We start from the raw sequence: 20,092 nt of genomic DNA, 5'->3' as shown, positions 1-20,092 counted from the left end.
GATGGCAGTCCCAGATTCTGCACTGACTTTCGCAAGGTTAATGCTGTCACTGTCCCCGATGCACACCCATTACCGCTCATTGATGACTGCATCGATGAAATTGGTCCTGCACAATTTGTCAGTAAACTGGACATGTTAAAGGGATACTGGCAAGTTCCTTTAACACAGCGTGCTTCTGACATCTCGGCCTTTGTGACACCTGACAGTTTCCTTCAGTATACTGTGATGCCTTTCGGTATGTGTAACGCACCTGCCACCTTTCAGAGGCTTGTAAATCTTGTATTAGGACATGTTCCAGACTGTAAGGCATATCTGGACGACATTGTTGTCTATTCTAAGGACTGGTCTAGCCACATGTCTACCTTAAGAGAAGTTTTTAAGTGCTTGTCGGCCGCGTCCCTAACGCTTAACCTTGCCAAATGTGAGTTTGGAAAAGGTACCGTTCTCTACCTTGGTCAGCAGGTTGGTCGGGGGAAGGTGTGCCCTGCTGATGCAAAGATCAGGGCAATTGCCTCCCTCCCAGTGCCATCCACCAGGAGGGAACTTCGCCGCTTCCTAGGAATGGCAGGGTACTATCGCCGTTTCTGCAGAAACTTCTCATCGGTGGCGGCCCCACTCACTACGTTGACCAGTCCCTCAAAGTCTTTCGTTTGGTCCGGTGAGTGTCAGCAGTCATTTGAGAGCCTAAAAGGTATTCTGTGTTGTACTCCTGTTCTTTCTGCACCAGACTTTTCGAAGCCATTCAAGCTCGAGGTCGATGCCAGTGGAGTTGGGACAGGGGCTGTTCTTCTACAAGAAGATGCACAGGCTATCGATCACCCCGTGAGCTACTTCTCCCGAAAGTTCAACAAACATCAGTTGAAGTACTCTACTATTGAGAAAGAAGCTTTAGCTCTATTGTTTGCCTTGCAGCACTTTGAGGTGTATCTTGGCTCCAGTGTAAAACCTATTAAGGTATACACTGATCACAATCCGCTGGTTTTTCTTTCAAGGATGTACAACCACAATCAACGCCTTATGCGTTGGTCGTTGATTGTCCAGAACTACAACCTTGACATAAGCCATAAAAAGGGGTCCGATAATGTTCTTGCCGATGCACTATATCGTGCTATGTAAATGGAAGGTTCATTGTAAGGGCCAAACATACTGTTTGGATTTATATGTGTGGGGGTGTTACGTGCCAGGCAGGCTGTACATGTGTGGTTTTCCTTCCCTCCTGTGTTTCTCTCTTCTCCCTGTCGTCTGCACAGCTAATCAGCAGCTGATCGGTATCTGCCTGTGCACCTGAGTCTGATGGCTGATTGGATCCTCTCACCCTCAGCTGGCCTATCAGCAACCAGGGCCGACCATAAAGGAGGCACCCAGGAAGTCTTCTCTCTCTCACTCTGGGCCTGTTGCTGAGGAAGGAACACGGCTGTGCTTAGCAACTAAAGCTCTTTGGATAAATCTGAACTTTGTTAATGTGTGTGTTGAGAGGTGGAGGAGTTAGGTAAGTCTGGGGTACCCTGTACATTTCTCACCACCGAGCTAACTATTGTTTAGACACACTAGGTAAGCGGATTGTTGCCACCCCTGTATATTGTTTTGTCAAATTCTTTGTAGTTAGTTAGTGAGGGTTTTTGTTTGAGTTTGGTTTCAAAGGATAGTTGTAGAGGTAGGCCTGGTTTTGTTATGCTTGTTTCTTTTGTTTGGCACAATCCTTTGACTCCTCCTCCTCCTCACAAACAGAGTTTCTGTTTAATTGTATTATCTGATAGGTTACAAGGAATAAACCTTTTGTCAACCTTTACTCTGACTCTCTCATACTTATTGGTTGTACATTATTGTCTCCAGGTCCCCTAGACCTTAGTGGGGACGTAACACAGGGGGAAATGGATTAGCAGCATGTGTGAGTCTGAAATAGAAATTACACAACAAACACTTTTGTTTTTAAAGCATTGAAGAGATGCATTCAGACTAACAAGGCAATTTCATAACCGACTCTTGGTGCGATCCTCGAGCAGAGAGTGCACCACTGTTTCAGGGTGTTTTATGCAATTGTACTGACTTTGCTGCCACGATGTACTGTGTCCGTCCAAAAAGAACCGCTTCGATGTTGTAAGCAAATTAAATTAAATTAAATCACCACAAAAGAAAATACAGAAAGTAGCCGAATGGATTTGTTGTAGCTTCAAAACCAGTTGCTTACTACCCGCAAAAATATAAAAATAATCTGAAATTCTTTGATTGCTATGTATGACAGGTTGAAGAAATAATGAGGAGGCTTCATCAAACAGAAACAATATTATTTAGTTTTAATTTAGATACAAAACTCTTAACTTGCGTCCTTTTTTAATTGTTCTCAATGAGTTTAAATGAACACAATTGTATTTTATATTTATGCCTGATTATTTGATAATTTGTACATTGCTTACAATATATGGACCCTGCCGTGTTAAAAAGGACATCAATCGTACTGGACCTACCTTGATGGTAGTAACATGAATGCGACTGATTTCTAAAAATGAAGTATTTAAAAGAAAAATTGTCATAAAAAGGAAAAATGAACAACTTTGAAGTGTGTGAGTGAACTTGATAAATAAATCATCAAACACTCAAATGAAGCTCGTGGCTGCCCCAGAGGACACACGTCTCACACTGATAAAAGACAAATATTCCATCCTAATATACAAGCCTATTGAAGACATTAAGCGCACCCTTTTTTATTCACGGTTGTTCATTATTTAGACAGCCTTTCAGAAACATTACAGGCACGCATCATCTGCCCCTCTTCAGGGTCTCAGGGACTTTTGTCTGAATACGTGCATACTTAAAAAGGCAGATCAGATTCAAAGACATTCAAGATATTTTCTTCCTATTCGTCATTTGGAAAGACCAACTTTGCAATAAAATGAAACAACATTAAAGGTGGGGTAGGTACGTTTCAGAAACCGGCTCGAGATACACTTTTTGTTATATTCCATGGAATGCTCTTAACATCCCGATAGCAATGAATATCTAAAGTGCTTTGACAACAAATCCATAAAAAAAAGTCATCTGTAGAAGCTGTGGCACTGTAAAAAGTACAACCTACCTGCCTGTCAGCCTTCCATCGGGGCACAAACTTCTCTCGTGCCCTCATTGGTCATGTGCCCGTTCGTGTGTGTTGGGGGAGGGGCTCTGTAAGGAAGTGGTAGATTTTCTCCGGTTGTGTATTTTCAAATTCTAGCGATCTCGAGCCGGTTTCTCAAACTTACCTATCCCACCTTTAAAACATTTTCCTAAATACATTTAATTTGTTTTAGAGATAAAAGTATGATACTATACTTAAAATATCGAAAACTATAGGCTGCAAACAAAATATGACTGTGGTAGGTTCTGGAAGACGGTAATGCGAGTCATTCACTTATTATATCAATATTTATTTATTTATAATTGAAATGTCAGAAAAAATACTTTTCATGTTTGAGCATTTTTTTTTTAAATGTTGGAATAAGTAATTTAAATAAAAGGTCCTATTTCTTGGACACTTCACCTTAAAATGCTCCTGTGGGTATTTTCCACTGTAGTCATGTATTACATGTCTGAGACGTGTAATATGTACAGGGCTTTGAGCCACTTGTAAAAGCGCAAAAATAAATGCAATGAATTATTTTATTTTTTTCATAAATTAAATGCTTTTCAAGACTTTTTAGGGATCCGTTTGAATCCTGATACAATAAGAAGATGGATATCCAGCAAAACGTACACCTGACAAATCACACTCATTTTGAAATCCCAATATTTCCAGGAATCAGTCTTCTCCAATGAAATGCAACCTTTTCCTCAATGTCCAAATGCAACCAGACATTTTGAAGGAATACCATAGACACCACTGTCTCCAACGATGCAGAATAATCTCCGACAGACATAACGTTTTATTGTTTCATGCTGTACTTCATATTGGAGCAAACTGTAACTCACAGCTTGAAACTGTTTTGCTCTTGCTTCAAATCTCCCCTTGTTCTTGTGACATCTTCTGTGATCCATGTATTTTACTTCCTGTCCTTAAATCTGTTGTCTTATTTTAAAAAAACAAACAATAAATAAACCTATCATAGCCTTTGTTGTCAAATCTCCCAACCCTTCCTCCAAAAATCTTGTATTTAAGGCGGGTGGTTTTTAAAGAAACTGTACAACATAAAGGAAATTACGTTCACGTTGTCGTATTTTTTATCAATCTGGAAAGTCATGGTCAAATAAAACGAAGTAGGACATCCATCCATCCATCCATCTTCTCCCGCTTATCCGTGGTCGGGTCGCGGGGGTAGCAGTTCCAGCAGAGAGCCCCAAACTTTCTTTTCCCTGGCGACATCAACCAGCTCTGACTGGGGGATCCCAAGGCGCTCCCAGGCCAGCGAAGAGATATAATCCCTCCACCTGGTCCTAGGTCTACCCCTTGGTCTCTTCCCAGCTGGACGTGCCTGGAACACCTCCCTAGGGAGGCGCCCAGGTGGCATCCTAACTAGGTGCCCGAACCACCTCAACTGGCTTCTTTCGACGCGAAGGAGGAGCGGCTCAACTCCGAGTCCCTCCCTGATGACCGAACTTCTCACCTTATCTCTAAGGGAGACACCAGCCACCCGGCGGAGGAAACCCATCTCGGCCGCTTGTATCCGCGATCTCGTTCTTTCGGTCATGACCCATCCTTCATGACCATAGGTGAGGGTAGGAACGAAAATGGCCCGGTAGACAGAGAGCTTTGCCTTCCGGCTCAGCTCCCTTTTCGTCACAACGGTGCGGTAAAGCGACTGCAATACCGCTCCCGCTGCTCCGATTCTCCGGCCCATCTCACGCTCCATTGATCCCTCACTCGAGAACAAGACCCCGAGATACTTGAACTCCTTCACTTGGGGTAAGGACTCATTCCCTACTTGGAGTGGACAGTCCATCGGTTTCCTGCTGAGAACCATGGCCTCAGATTTGGAGGTGCTGATCCTCATCCCAGCCGCTTCACACTCGGTTGCGAACCGATCCAGTGAGTGCTGAAGGTCGCAGACCGATGAAGCCATCAGAACCACATCATCTGCAAAAAGCAGTGGTGCAATCCTTAGTCCACCGAACTGCAGACCCCTCCCCCACGACTACGCCTCGAAATCCGATCCATGTATATTACAAACAGGATTGGTGACAAAGCGCAGCCCTGGCGGAGGCCAACCCTCACCGGAAATGGGTCCGACTTACTGCCGAGGACCCGGACACAGCTCTCGCTTTGGGAGTACAGAGATTGGATGGCCCTGAGTAGAGACCGCCTCACCCCATACTCCCGCAGCACCTCCCACAGTAACTCCCTGGGAACCCGGTCATACGCCTTCTCCAAGTCTACAAAACACATGTAGACCGGATAAGCGTACTCCCAGGCCCCCTCCAGGATCCTTGCGAGAGTAAAAAGCTGATCCGTCGTTCCACGACCAGGACGGAATCCGCATTGTTCCTCCTCAATCTGAGGTTCGACAATCGGCCTGACCCTCCTTTCGAGTACCTTGGAGTAAACTTTCCCGGGGAGGCTGAGTAGTGTGATGCCTCTGTAATTGGCACACACCCTCTGATCCCCCTTTTTGAAAAGGGGGACCACCACCCCGGTCTGCCACTCCTTCGGTACCGTTTCCGACTTCCACGCAACGTTGATGAGACGTGTCAACCATGACAGTCCCTCAACACCCAGAGCCTTCAGCATTTCCGGGCGGATCTCATCCACCCCCGGGGCTTTGCCACTGTGGAGTTGTTTGACGACCTCAGTGACCTCCCCCCGGGAGATTGGCGTTGATCCCCCGTCATACTCCAGCTCTGCCTCTAACATAGAGGGCGGAGTTGTCGGGTTCAGGAGTTCCTCAAAGTGTTCCTTCCAACGTCCCAACACTCCATCAGTTGAGGTCAACAACGTCCCATCCTTACTGTACACAGCTTGGATGGTTCCCTGCTTCCCCCTCCTGAGGTGTCGGACAGTTTTCCAGAACAACTTTGGTGCCGCCCGAAAGTCCTTCTCCATGTCTTCTCCGAACTTCTCCCACACCCGCTGCTTTGCCTCGGCCACGGATGAGGCTGCTGCCCTTCGGGCCTGTCGGTACCTTGCAACTGCTTCGGGAGTCCCCCGGGATAACAAATCCCTGAAGGCCTCCTTCTTCAGTCGGACGGCTTCCCTGACCACCGGTGTCCACCAGGAGGTTCGAGGGTTACCGCCCCTTGAGGCACCTAAGACCTTGAGACCACAGCTCCCCACCGCGGCTTCGGCAATAGAGGCTTTGAACACCGACCACTCTGGTTCAATGTCCCCAACCTCCACAGGAATGCCCGAAAAGCTCCGCCGGAGGTGTGAGTTGAAGGCCTCCTGAACTTGGGCCTCCTCCAGACGTTCCCAGTTCACCCGAACTACACGTTTGGGCTTACCAGGTCTATCCAGAGGCTTCCCCCGCCACTCGACCCAACTCACCACCAGATGGTGATCAGTTGACAACTCCGCCCCTCTCTTTACCCGAGTGTCCAAAACATACGGCCTCAGGTCCGATGATACGATAACGAAATCGATCATGGACCTTCTGCCTAGGGTTCTCTGGTACCACGTACACTTATGAGCATCCTTATGTTCGAACATGGTGTTTGTTATGGCCAATCCATGACTAGCACAGAAGTCCAGTAACAAACCACCACTCCGGTTCAGATCAGGGGGGCCGTTCCTCCCAATCATGCCCCTCCAAGTGTCTCCATCATTGCCCACATGTGCGTTGAAGTCTCCCAGCAAGACTAAGGAGTCCCCTTCAGGAGCCCCATACAGGACTCTTTCCAGGGTCTCCAAGAAGGCCGAATACTCTGAACTGCTGTTGGGTGCATAAGCACACACAACAGTCAGAGTTTTCCCCCCCCATAACCCGCAGGCGTAGGGAGGCGACCCTCTCGTCCACTGGGGTAAACTCCAACAACGAAGCACCTAACCGGGGACTTGTGAGTATCCCCACACCCGCCCGGCGCCTCACACCTTGAGCAACTCCGGAGAAGAATAGAGTCCAACCCCTATCCAGAAGTAAGGTTCCAGAGCCGACGCTGTGCGTAGAGGTGAGCCCAACCAGATCCAACTGGTACCGCTCCACCTCCCGCACAAGCTCCGGCTCCTTCCCCCCCAGAGAGGTGACGTTCCACGTCCCCAAAGCCAGCTTCTGTCGCCCGGGTCTGGTCCGTCGAGACCCTCCGCTTTCACTGCCACCCGTCTGGCAGCGCACCCGACCCCATCGATGTTTCCCGTAGGTGGTGGGCCCGCGGGACAGAGAAGTAGTAGGACGAAGTAGGACATCACAAACATAATTTGTAAACACATATACTGAAGTGTTTATATATTACAAATCAATTAGAATAAAACCTATTTCAGACATTTTGTTAAAAACATTAGACCAGGGGGGTCAAACTCAATTTCATCTCGGGCCACATCAGCATTATGGTTGCACTCAAAGGGCCGGTTGTAACTTTAAGATTATATAAAAATACATATATAAATATTGAATATATATAAAATAATGTATTATATTACATTATTGCCTCTGCATTGGATTATTATCTGATAGGGTAATAATAACTTCATAATTAACTACGTCTGGAAGCAGACGTCTAGGGCAAATAATTGCAAGTCTCTTCAGTGAGAATGTCACAATATGATTTTAAAAGAAAAGCCAAATTCTGGAAAAACAAAAAAAAGTCAAATGAGAGATGCATTGTGGGACATGTAGTTTATGGGCAACGTGCCTCTGTACATCACCATGTAATCGTATAATAAACATATTATATTATTTCAGAGCTCTTGCGGGGCCACAGAAAATGAAGTCGCGGGCCGGATTTGGCCCCCGGGCCTTGAGTTTGACACCCCTGCATTAGACTATATGGGATGTGGAAAAAAAACAGCTGTTGGTCAGTACCAACATCAATTTGACCCAACTCTGTGGCCTTTTTCATTGTATAAATTGTAAAAGCGTAACTGTACCGGGCCAAATGACAGAAGACTTTGCATGGGCATGAGCAGGAGCAGACTATGCATTAAGTCGTATGATTGCCAATTACAATCAGGAGATGTGAGGACAGCCGAGCTTTCATCATCAAGCTTCTTCCTCCTTTAGCCGCCCAATCAAAACCGGAATGTTTAGCATTTTTATAACAAAAACGCATAATGTTATTTCAGTTTTACACGCACACTTTTCTTCTAGCAGGGCTTTGAATGCCCGGGACGAGATTAGAATAGATTAGGAATGTAAATGCTTTCTGGCATTCTTGCATGGCTGCCATATTTCCCAGTCAGTTAAAATGCAATATTAAATAATTGACATCCGGCATGACAAGTAACTTTTGATATTACTCTAATAAAATAAACATACGCATATTGTTCAAAAATGATTATATGACCATTGTGCACTATGGACAAAGTGTCGTGCATGACTTTACCTGCTACAGAATCAACATATCTATTAATGTCCCAGTGTCCGGGAGAGGCAGCTGACCAGATGGCACCAATCTGCTTATTTAATCTACATGTAATCGGCAGTCATCAAAGCGTTCTCCTACTTCTGCGCCTCGCTGTCGTTTGTGCTGCTGTAAACGCCTTTTCGCTCTTCATAAATGCATTGCACTTGACTCCCTGTCTGATCGCTGCACTCCAGTGCATCCTCTCCAGTGCTTAAAGCAGCGGCAGTATCATCATTATACTAATCGGTGCCAGGCGATGGCACAGACATCACATCGGTATTTGAACAGTACTGTAGAACCGTTGATTTAATTCAAATGTGATTTCCATTTGTGCCATGTTTATGTATTTAAAGCTCCAGTACTCGATTTGTTAATGTATTTAACCTACAGGGGGAGATTGCATGTTACACTTTGATTACACATGCGGGACTAATTCCATGTATCCTGTTAGTATTAAAGTAATGCAGGGGAAAAGTACTTTTGTTGTTGTTATTGCAACTTGTAAAAATAGTTTTCAGGGTTAAGGGAATGATGCTATCAAAATCTTTATGATTAAAAAATGGAGGCTGCGAAATATGCAATTATTTTTGTTCTGGGTGTTCACTAAATAGCAGCCTTTCTTCGGAGCTGCCATCAGTCTGATCAGGTTGTTTAGCCCGTCGGCTACCAAACACACCAACCCACTGAAACCACGCATCGTTTGAGTTGGGGAACGTAACACAGTTTCACCTCTGCTCTAGAAATGAGGAGAAATGTCTCTGTTGGTTTCCCCTGCTGGAGCCTACAGGGACCGCTCCGACTTTCACTCAACATTGAAGAGCTGTGTCACCCGAGACCAGTGTTGGGTCTAACGCGTTACAAAGTAACTGGCAGTAACTAGTACTCTAACGCATTACTTTTTAAATTCAGTAACTCAGTTACCGTTACTACATGGTGCGTTACTCCGTTACTGCGTTAGTTTTTTTATATAGTCAACAGCCAGGCGAACAGAGATGAGAACTGTACTTAAGTACAGTACTTGAGTAAATGTACTTAAATACTTCCTGTGTCACATGCGGAGACAGGCTGTGGGCGTGTTTGTGTTGTTTACTAACAAGACTATCATGGCGGCGGCGGAGCTCAAGTCTAGTTTCTCCACCTGGAGATATTCTCACTATTTCACTTTTGTCGAGCACAAAGAAAAGAACGTTTTAGTTAAATGTAAGTCGTGTCCTGGCGGGTCAAAGAGCCTATCTACTGCCCAAACCAGTCATTCAAATCTCTTAAAACATCTGCAAAAACAACATGCTGGGACGAAGCTAGTAGCTAAGACCACAGAGACTCAGCCGACGCCACTCCACCTCCACCTGCACCGAAGCAACAGCGGCTGGATTTTAACCAAGGGACTGCTAGCCAGGGGAAAGTCGATAAAGCCATTGCACGGTATGTTGTAGAACACATGCAGGCTATCGCTACAGTGGAGTCACCCGCTTTCAGGGAGCTAGTTAGCATGATAGCATGTCCGGGCGGCACACGGCATATGGGACGGAACACTTTTTCCAACTACCTGGAGAAAGAATATACAAAAATGTAAAGCCAGCTAATATCGATGCTATCCAGATTGCATATAGTGCATGTCAAGTTGATCAACAGATTGTATTATTCTCCAATGCAATAACAGTACTGAAATGAAGGCTATAAGGGCATTCATATAATGGGAGCCCTTTTTTTAAGTAACTAAAACGTTACTTTTCACAGTAACGCATTACTTTTTGGTGTAAGTAATCAGTGAAGTAACTGAGTTACTTTTGAAATGAAGTAACTAGTAATGGTAACTAGTTACTGGTTTTCAGTAACTAGCATAAAACTGCCCGAGACACATTTATCCAAGTCATATCTGCATGTCATTTTCATAACCCAGAGAGTAAGTAACGGGACCAGAGACGAAAACATGAGTCTGTTTATGCGAGGCTCTCTTTTACATTACATGTCAGTACTGTGGACAAAGTGAAGTGTCTCAGGGACACAACGACATGCTGACTGCAGTGGGACTCGAACTTGCTATCCCCTGATTCGAAGTCCAGCACACTACCCACTGAGCCACAGCCTCCCCCTCTTCAGGGAAGTGTTGCTCTTCTGCACTGACCTTTGTACTGCGCCGGAGAGAAGAAGCACTCGGAGGCAGAGCTGGATAGATGAGCCACAACCTTCTCCAGAAGGTCAGCCAGCCCTGGGAAGAAACAGCACGCACGCACACACACACACACACACACACACACACACACACACACACACACACACACACACACACACACACACACACACACACACACACACACACACACACACACACACACACACACACACACACACACACACACACACACACACACACACACACACACACACACACACACACACACACGTAAAGCTCCAATAAACCTTGAATTAAAATACATTTTACTAATCTAAATGATGCATGAGTGTGCATAACTTCCTGGTACATGCAGTACGGCACTAAGCAGCCACGTTGAAGTGGAAAGACACATTTCCCGTGAATAATACAGTATGCGTGTTTAATGTAGCGATAACTAAGCCAGTGGAATCAAAGGAAGGCCGAAAGAGTCACTCGTCAGATGAAGCACGTCTGACTAGCGCAGAGACGTGTCTGAACAGAAGATCATGGTTCAGCTGCAAAAACATGTTGACAATAACACCACCGCTACACTTTGTAGTGAAATGTGCATCCGCTTGTATCTATTTACAGCCTCACTGCCCCCGACTGTCCCGAGTGAACCCCGACAGCTCTTAGTGTCATATCACTGCTGTCTCTGGAGGTCTGACTGTGGGACTCAAAAGAAAACACGTTATCTTGTGAAAGTAATAAGGATAATACAACTTTACAAGAACCCACAGGAGTTTTATATATTCTCTTAGACATTCTGAACTGGTTGTAACTTTAATGTTTGCTTGAATGAGTTTATCAAATGTATTACGTTCAGTAGAACCGCGCAGCAGATGTGACTCGTTGTAGTACAGAGAGTGAAATAGCAATCTGGCAGCTGTTGCACCACGAGCTTTCCTAAATAGCTGCATTTTGGAAAAGATCGATGGGGAAATGGGTGAGGTAGACAACACAACACGGAGGTTAGTTGTTGAGAATGTGTGTATATAAGAAATAATAATCAGTTAACTATATCCTATACATTGACGTTCATTATTTTCTACATTTATTTTCATTTTATTTTCTTATTTGATGATTTGTAATGTATGTATTATAGTTTTAACTGTGTTCTATTCTGTTGTGTATGCATTATAAATATGTCATTAAAAAATAATTGTTGCATTTTGAGTTATTTTAATTTAGCTGCATGTGTTTGCCTGATCCAATTCTTTTCTGGCAAGCAATGCAAGGCACAGAACATCGAGAGAAGCCATTAAAAACCCCACTTTTTACAAGTGCTACTCTTTTGTTTACTGTCATATGAATACATATGTGAATTGAGTGGCATTAATAATGTATGAGGTGTTTTACACAATGGCTCGTACACAATAACACGTTTTACACAGTCATGTTGAAATCTCTATGAATCATTTATTACATTTTTACAGGATCGAATGTAAACATTAGCTACACCTGGCGTACGTTCATGCAATCAAGCACAAAAGCCCCACAATAAGTGCTACATTTTAAAGTGCTCATGTGTTGAGTAAGAGCACCACTTCTGGTCTACTTGAAGTACTGCATTGAATGTGTTAAAGTTGTATTTTGTATCTACTGGTTAACAACCATTGGAAAGCCACTTCCTACTAAGCCTGTACCTTGAGCGGCCCTCGAGACAAACTTTAACATTAAATAAAGCTTAATATATGAAATCCTATCTGGTGCTTTACTTGAAATTGACTTTTCTTTGACGATAGAATGAGCTTGTTGTCGAAATGAAAAAAAGAAATGTACATTAAAAGGTAGGGTAGGTAAGAATGGAGAAACCAGCTCGAGTGCGCTAGAATTTGAAAATACACAACCGGAACAAATCTGCCTCTTCCTTCAGACTGAGATGGGTCTGGCTGCAGACCGCAGCAAGGAGGCGGATCCTATAGGGGCGGATCCTATAGGGGCGTTTTCTATAGGGGCGTTTCCTAACTTTTTTTATCCAATAGTAACTTAAGGGATTCCAGCTGCTTTTATAAATCCTCGCAGAAGAAGTCATTGTTCTAGTGATGGGAATTCCGGCTCTTCTTGGTGAGCCGGATCATTTGGCTCACCAAGAAGAGCCGGCTCTTTCGGCTCCCAAAGGGCTCTTCAGTTTACCACATATTATACCTTTTAATTAAATCAAATGTAGCCCTGTTTTGACTAATGATTTATATGTGTACACATACAGTATATCACTTAAATTATTCAAGACATCCTTTGTACTAAAGTATTCAAAAGTAAAAATTACATGTTTAATATAAATTATTTGCTGTGGCCAATTGTTTTCATTGCATTTACAGACCCGTGTAACTCTCTGATACCACCCAATTAATGCATTGACTGGGTTGTAGAACCACGCTACACAAAACAGATGGCAACACCTATAAAAACTATTTTAAAAAAGGGGCTACTGTATCAACCTATATAAAGTATATACATATAGTTTTTCTCCCTGCAGGAGAGGGGAGAGTGCTTTGAGATCAACTGCTAGGCTGCAGCGGGGAGAAGAGGGGGACAAAAAGAGATCTCCGTCCTCCGTGTTTTATTCTTATAGAAGTAAGAAGAGAAGTAACGGGGCAGAAACCCTCCTTTTTACGCAGCGGTCCAGACATAGACATCATAGCTACGGCGACACATATTCAGTTGCCAGTTACTTTTGGCATTAGGGCAGGGATATCTTTCAAGGTTAGCACAATGAATTGTGCTACTTTTAAAGCAAGCAACAATGTTTTCAAATCTGTAATCAAAAAGCTCCTCAAAAACACTATCGAAGCAGTTCCTGCCGTTGTTACGTTAGTTCAAACAGTAACAACGGACTACTTTTCTTAGCGGATGCATGTCAATTTAAATCAATACATAAAACTATTTTTTAAATCAATAAAATCTTTTTCTAAATCCATAAAAGCATTTCAATTATTATTGGGAGTCATGTCGTTACTTTGTTGAGAATGTGGCCATGTGTAATAAGCGGGATAATGTCCACATTGCACATTGCATAATGTGCCTTCATGCCAATCTAGATCCCTCCGCAAAAACAAAACAAAAAACGGCTCGTTCGCGGGCGAGAGCCGGCTCCCGTCGTTCACTATATGAAACGCCCCTATAGGAAACGCCCCTATAGGACACGCCTCCCTGCTGCGGTCTGCAGACAGACTCTATTGTTCAGACTTCCTCACAGAGCCCCTCCTCCAACACACACGAACGCGCACATGACCAATGAGGGCACGAGATAAGTTTGTCCCCCGATGGAAGGCTGACAGGCAGGTAGGCCATCCAGTTACTTTAGCCGGGCCGGCTCAGATGATTGGTCGAGCTTTTTACAGCGCCACGGCTTCCACAGATGACATTATTTTATGTATTTTTTGTCAAAGCATTTAATATATTCATTGCTATCGGGATGTTAAGAGCATTCCATGGAATATAACAAGTGTTTCTGAAGTGAATTACCTACCCCGCCTGTAACTCGGATTCATGTTAGCTTAAGCACCACACCGATCCTTCATCATGTACCGTACTTTTCGGACTATAAAGCGCACCTGCATATAAGCCGCAGCAGCACATTGTCCGTCTGTCTTGCTCTCGTTCTGTCTCTCGGTTCCACTTTTACTTTGGCGCGCTACCTGTCTCAGTCTTTTCCGGCCTCCAGCTTTTCCTGCTGGAGCCCGCCCCTTAAAGGTGGCGGGCGGACCGGTCATAGAGCCCATAGAGTTAAAGGTGGTTACTTTTACCTGTAAAACCCATAGATTTAGGAGGTTCCCTAGTGGCCGTTAGCTGTACAAAAACAATGGGGGAAAAAGTCGCGGCTTATAGTCCGAAAAGTACGGTATATTATTATACGTGGTAAATCTTCATGCAATTGCTTCACATGCAAAAAAGCAATGAATGCAGAATCCAAACAATGCAACCCAGTGGCTCGGAGCACCAGTGAATGCATCTCATTGACTGGTGAGGGAGAGCAATTAAGCAATCGATTCGCTGACACGCCAACAGTTCTAATCATGAGCGTTTTGATAAAGAGATAGTAAACCTTTCCATCTTGCAGCTGTGTCAAAGCCTGTCAGAGACAAGCAGTAATCACAGCGCCTCCGTACGCGGAGCGCAACATAAGTACATGTTCACTAAATTGCCTGGGTGCATTTAGACCATAAAGGCTACAATTTACTTCATTGAATGTTTCTTAGAGTGTTGAATGCTAGGTCTGTGCGTGGTTAATGGCGTGCTAAATAAAATAGCACTTATGAAGCAGAGGGAAGCTTAAAGGATAATAAATCTTGATCATGGTCTTTTAGTGAAAAGCCCTAAATGAGCGCTGTCGTGTAAAGCGCGGATGCTTTGCGGGGTTTTACAGCGTTCTGATGAAAGGAAGCAATCACTGTGCGGTGCGGGGTTTAATGACAAGATTGTCAGCCTCCTTCACGCTGGATGTATTTTTCTCATCGTTGAATCACAGCTACTTACTCCTACGTAAGAAAAGTATAGGCATCAGTGCTATGGTAGTGATGAGGAGTGTGTGTGTGTGTGTGTGTGTGTGTGCGTGCGTGCGTGCGTGCGTGCGTGCGTGTGTGTGCGCGCACGCGTGTGTGTAGTGATGGGGTTTGGTTTTCATGTAGGCCTATGGCTTTAAAGGGCATTGGGCTGTGTGTGTGTGTGTGTGTGTGTGTGTGTGTGTGTGTGTGTGTGTGTGTGTGTGTGTGTGTGTGTGTGTGTGTGTGTGTGTGTGTGTGTGTGTGTGTGTGTGTGTGTGTGTGTGTGTGTGTGTGTGTGTGTGTGTGTGTGTGTGTGTGTGTGTGTGTGTGTGTGTGTGTGTGTGTGTGTGTGTGTGTGTGTGTGTGTGTGTGTGTGTGTGTGTGCACCTGCAGCATAATGGAATAGATAGATATGTGTCGTTGTTCTGACCACCTTTTGTTGCATGTAGTCTGAATTCCTCCGTTGTGTTTCTGTCTGCTTCTGGACAGTTATCAACGTGCTCGCTGGTAACCTAATCAGACCACATGATACACCTAAAAGATACAAATATCAAACTAATGGAACAATCAAGAAACGGAGAACGCACCCTTCCTGACAAGTAGGACTTGTTGCTACTCGAAGCATGTTGTCGTGTTGTGCGTCCCATGCCTTCATTACCACACAGAGACTCCTTCACCTTCACAGTCAACCCAATAGGCTGCTGTGTTATTGTTACACTGCTACAAGTCCGTAGAGACCCAGTAAAGCCGTAGCTCACCCTTTCCAGTGAGGACGTTGGGTTTGGAGGTCATCATTTTGCAATACTGTCTCCGGCAGTCCTCCATCCCGCTCGCCTCCTTCTTGGAGTCTTTAAAAGATGCCAGAAATGACCTCATCTCAGAGTCTGTAAAATGAGAAAACACTATAAATGAGAAACCACGACATTTGACCAGTTATTTTTTAAATGTCATCACAGTTCCTCTCACCCTATTCAAAAGCATTTGAAGCCTGGTCCCCTTGTGGCCATTCTGGGGTCCACAAGTGACACTGATCTGAACTACGGCAGTGACAAACGGCCGGCGTGTTTGGGTACTGTTTTGGCTAAAAAAACGTATATTTTGATTATGGAAGTCTGATGCTGTGTAGAGGCGAGATCCTCTACCTGGAGAAACTTAGATTCAAGAAAGCAGGAAGGGGGAGAGTGTTTGATAAGGCCTGGGCTTAAAGGTGGGGTAGGTAAGTTTGAGAAACCGGCTCGAGATACACTTTTTGTCATATTCCATGGAATGCTCTTAACATCCCGATAGCAATGAACATCTGAAGTGCTTTGACAACAAATCCATAAAAAAAAATGCATCTGTGGAAGCCGTGATACTGTAAAAAGTATAACCAGCTAAACGGATTGGATTGCCGCCCTGTCTGTCAGCCTTCCATCTCGTGCACGCACAAATGTATCTCGTGCCCTCATTGGGCGTGCCGTCATTGGGCGTGCATCGCAGCAGTACTTCGATGACTCGCCAGCAACAGGCGGCCACTTCCACCAGTCTGCTGACGTCATGTGCGCGTTCGTGTGTGTTGGAGGAGGTGCTCTGTAAGGAAGTCTCAAGGAAGGGGCGGATTCTTTTCGGCTGTGTACTTTCAAATTTGAGTGCACTCGAGCCGGTCTCTGAAACTTACCTACCCCACCTTTAAGACACTTAATAATCACCACCATTTTCTTTTGTTTTCAATTTGCTACGTCCATTTTTTATTTTTCATGATGTTGCCTTCTTGTTTCGAGCATGAATATATTGCACTTCTTATTATCTCGCCCGTGGATGTGTTTTAAAACCGCCAATAGCCTAATTGTACTAGAATGTTCTGTGTTTTGTTGTTATTGAAAATGAAAATATGATTGCTTTGTTAAACCAATGTGGTTTGTACAATACATTTCTGCAACAAAAATATTCTTAAAAAAAAGCAGTTCCTCTCACCCTGCGAGTCATGGTGGATCTTTGGTGGGTCCAAAGTGTAGCGGGTGGGTAGAGGGGAGCTTGAGAACATGGGCCAGGGGTAAGGGTCCTCACCCTGAAATGAGCAGATAAGGTATTCACTAAATACACCATAATGCACTTATTGTCTTACATTGCTTCTGAGCAGCTCTGACTCATAATTGCTATGGGTGTTATGTATGTGTCAATATGTTGGATTGTTAGTTTTTGTTAGACTGATAACGAATTAATTACTGAGGATTGTCTAGCGCCAAGCTGGTAGCAGTTAATTCAATTATGTGTTTTTAAAATCAGTTTTCTTCTGATCCATCTTCCTTCCTTTCTGAGTAATAACCCAGTGCCATATCATCTTGCATTCTTTACGCGTGTGATATCGTAGTTTTGAAGAACCATCTCTCATTTGAGTCATAACTCTGACGTGCCAGACTGATGTGCTCTGAATGTTAATGGGGTTTAGAAACAGGCCTGTTTATCCGATTGTCTGTGCTCTGCGCTCAGGGTAATCCCTGTTGGTATTTGAGTCTGCCTCTCAGGTGATTTCCGGCTCTCACAACGCTCAAAGGAGACGCACAAAGCCCTTTACCTTAGAAGGGAGCCTTTCTTACACGGCTGTGGGACTCTGATGATGGAGGTAATCATTCTGGATGCAACATTATTTGAGGGACTTAACTTTGCCTTTTATTTTCCTAAAAAGTAAGTCATTACAAAAAAAAAAGCACTTTCATGATGTTCCAAATGCTGCTTATCCAATACATGTGATTCAGGTGGACATAGTACAAGTATTTCAAGATATTTAGAAAGAAAGATATCAGAAAAAGCCTTTTAAAATTGAGTAGTCCGCTGCAACTCTGACTACTTTTAAATCCAGGCTGAAGACTTTTCTTTTTGTCGCTGCTTTTAATTGAACTATTCATATCTTAAACTGCACTGTAACTTTTATCCATGTACTTTTCCTTTTAATGTTTATTTTATTAGCTTTTCTTTTTTAATGCTTAATGTCTTTCATTTTTTGTAAAGCACTTTGAATTGCCTTGCGTTGAAAAGTGCTATATAAATAAACTTGCCTTGCCTTGCCTAGTCGGAGGAAGATATTTTATGTCACCTATGGGGTGGTCATCTGGCGGCCATCTTGGAAAATGGCCGCCATCTTGGAATTTCAAGTGGCTAGCACTTTTTTCTCATAAAGTGACATAAAATAAATATTCCTGCCAAGTTTCATGCTTGTATCATCATTTGAACGATTGACCTTGTTATCTGCTCCACTATTTGGGATTATAATGGGTTTAGGGTTAGAAAGAGCTATTTTTTTTAAATAGTTTTGTATAGAAACATGACCATAAGTCACCTGCAGCCGTACAGGACTGTTTAACAATGACATATTGAATATTTGAATACATATAAAGTGAATGTTTTAGCATGTTTGAAGATGCGTCATGGCTGTGTCAGTGACATTCATTGAGTTTACTTGAAGACTGTAAACATTCTGACAGACATATTCCCACTTCAGGAATACACATTGTAACACAATGATACTTCATTTCATTTCCAACCAAGTGACGATTCATCTTTCCATTTGTTTTGTAAATGTCTTCACACAATCAGTACTTCTTTAACAGCTGCATGGTCCCTGTACTCCCCACAGGTGACGGGAGAGAAGATTAAAACAGAGCTGTGAAACACGAAGAAAACACTATGTCCTTCATGTCTCATCCTTGTCCTCAGCGTAAATTAGTTTCCAGCATCAACAACACGTACAGAAGTTACATCTCTCCAGACACACCGAGTAAATAAAGCCGGAGACAACGACTAAAGCCCTGTCACTTTGAAACAATGTTGTGAAACAGCGCGAGGTGTTAATGGGGTTGGCCTCCCCGCAATGATTCTCAGGAAAACAAAGGATAGTTCTTATGATTCTGTGGATCCTGACATGTCTTCAGCTGCTATTATATAAACTAATGTATAAGACTACTATTGGGATGTTTGTATAGCATTCACTCAGCTTGCTTGATTGGACTACTTTGTTTACCACTTTGTAACACTTACACTATTGGCTAGCGCTCCAACACATTGTGCGTGATAGGCTAAGGGGCGGGACATGTCTAAGCGGTTGACCAATCGCAACAGAGCCGGCCAGCTAACCAATCAGAGCAGACTGGGCTCTGGTCTCAGACAGAGGGTGAAAGGAGGTGCTGCAGCACAGGCAGTCAAATAAAGAGCTTTTTGAACATTAAAGCATGGAGACACGTCAGAGTAGAGACATCAGCACATTGTGACGCACAGCTGACCTCTTGCAGTGCTCGAGGAGGAAGCTTCCTCTCAGACGGACCGCCCACCGCACTAACCCGAACCAGAACGTGATTCCTCTCCACTGACAGGTTGTCGATGATGAACTCCCTGAGAACAGAAAGGAAAGAAGATTAGAGAAACAACTTTGGTCAGAATCAGAATACCTTTATTAGTCCCACAGAGGGGAAACTTGCATCGTTATAGCAGGAAAGAGCCACAGACAGCTTAATGTTACATAATGTTAAAAAAAAAAAAAAAAAAAAAGTACTAAGTTATGATATAATAAAAATATAATACAAAAAAAAAAAAAGTTACATACTTTTCAAAATACAAATGTGGTCATGCTAATTATATACAACCCCAATTCACTAAACTGCAAAACTTCCTTGAGAAGTCTTCTAAAAGACTGCATGAAGCATCCGAGTGATTATAGGACGGCTAGAAGACGAGTAAGAAAAGAAAGAGAGGCTTTCAATGAATGAATATTAGATACGATCAGAGTGTTCTAATTATAAAGGTACTTCAGGGTTCTCCTTCACAGTGGATAGTTATTATAGCTTTGGCAATTTGGAACTGACATTTGGTAGGAGACTATTTTCTCGCGCAGTTATCTTTCAAATGGCCGCAAAATGTAATTTTCATACATTTCTTTGGGGATAAAATCACTCTAAGCTCGCACAGCAGGGGTCAAATCAAATGCGAGATTGCCCTTACAGAGTAGTTTTGGTGAATT

The 20,092-nt window shown here is 43.7% G+C and overlaps 1 protein-coding gene across 1 annotated transcript in view; it reads right to left on the bottom strand.

The window, feature by feature from the left end:
- Positions 1 to 20,092, bottom strand: part of tbc1d32 (TBC1 domain family, member 32) — a 134,283-nt gene that overhangs the window by 60,652 nt on the left and 53,539 nt on the right. The window contains exons 25-28 of the mRNA XM_034076478.1: positions 19,359 to 19,467; positions 17,056 to 17,149; positions 15,861 to 15,986; positions 10,586 to 10,669 (exon numbers count right to left, since the gene is read on the bottom strand). Of these exons, the coding sequence (XP_033932369.1) occupies positions 10,586 to 10,669; positions 15,861 to 15,986; positions 17,056 to 17,149; positions 19,359 to 19,467 (413 nt within the window). The remainder of the gene's footprint in view (positions 1 to 10,585; positions 10,670 to 15,860; positions 15,987 to 17,055; positions 17,150 to 19,358; positions 19,468 to 20,092) is intronic.

This window comes from Pseudochaenichthys georgianus, chromosome 24, assembly GCF_902827115.2.
Source record: "Pseudochaenichthys georgianus chromosome 24, fPseGeo1.2, whole genome shotgun sequence".
Lineage (NCBI taxonomy): Eukaryota > Metazoa > Chordata > Actinopteri > Perciformes > Channichthyidae > Pseudochaenichthys > Pseudochaenichthys georgianus.
This window is presented reverse-complemented; position numbering and strand designations above follow the sequence as displayed.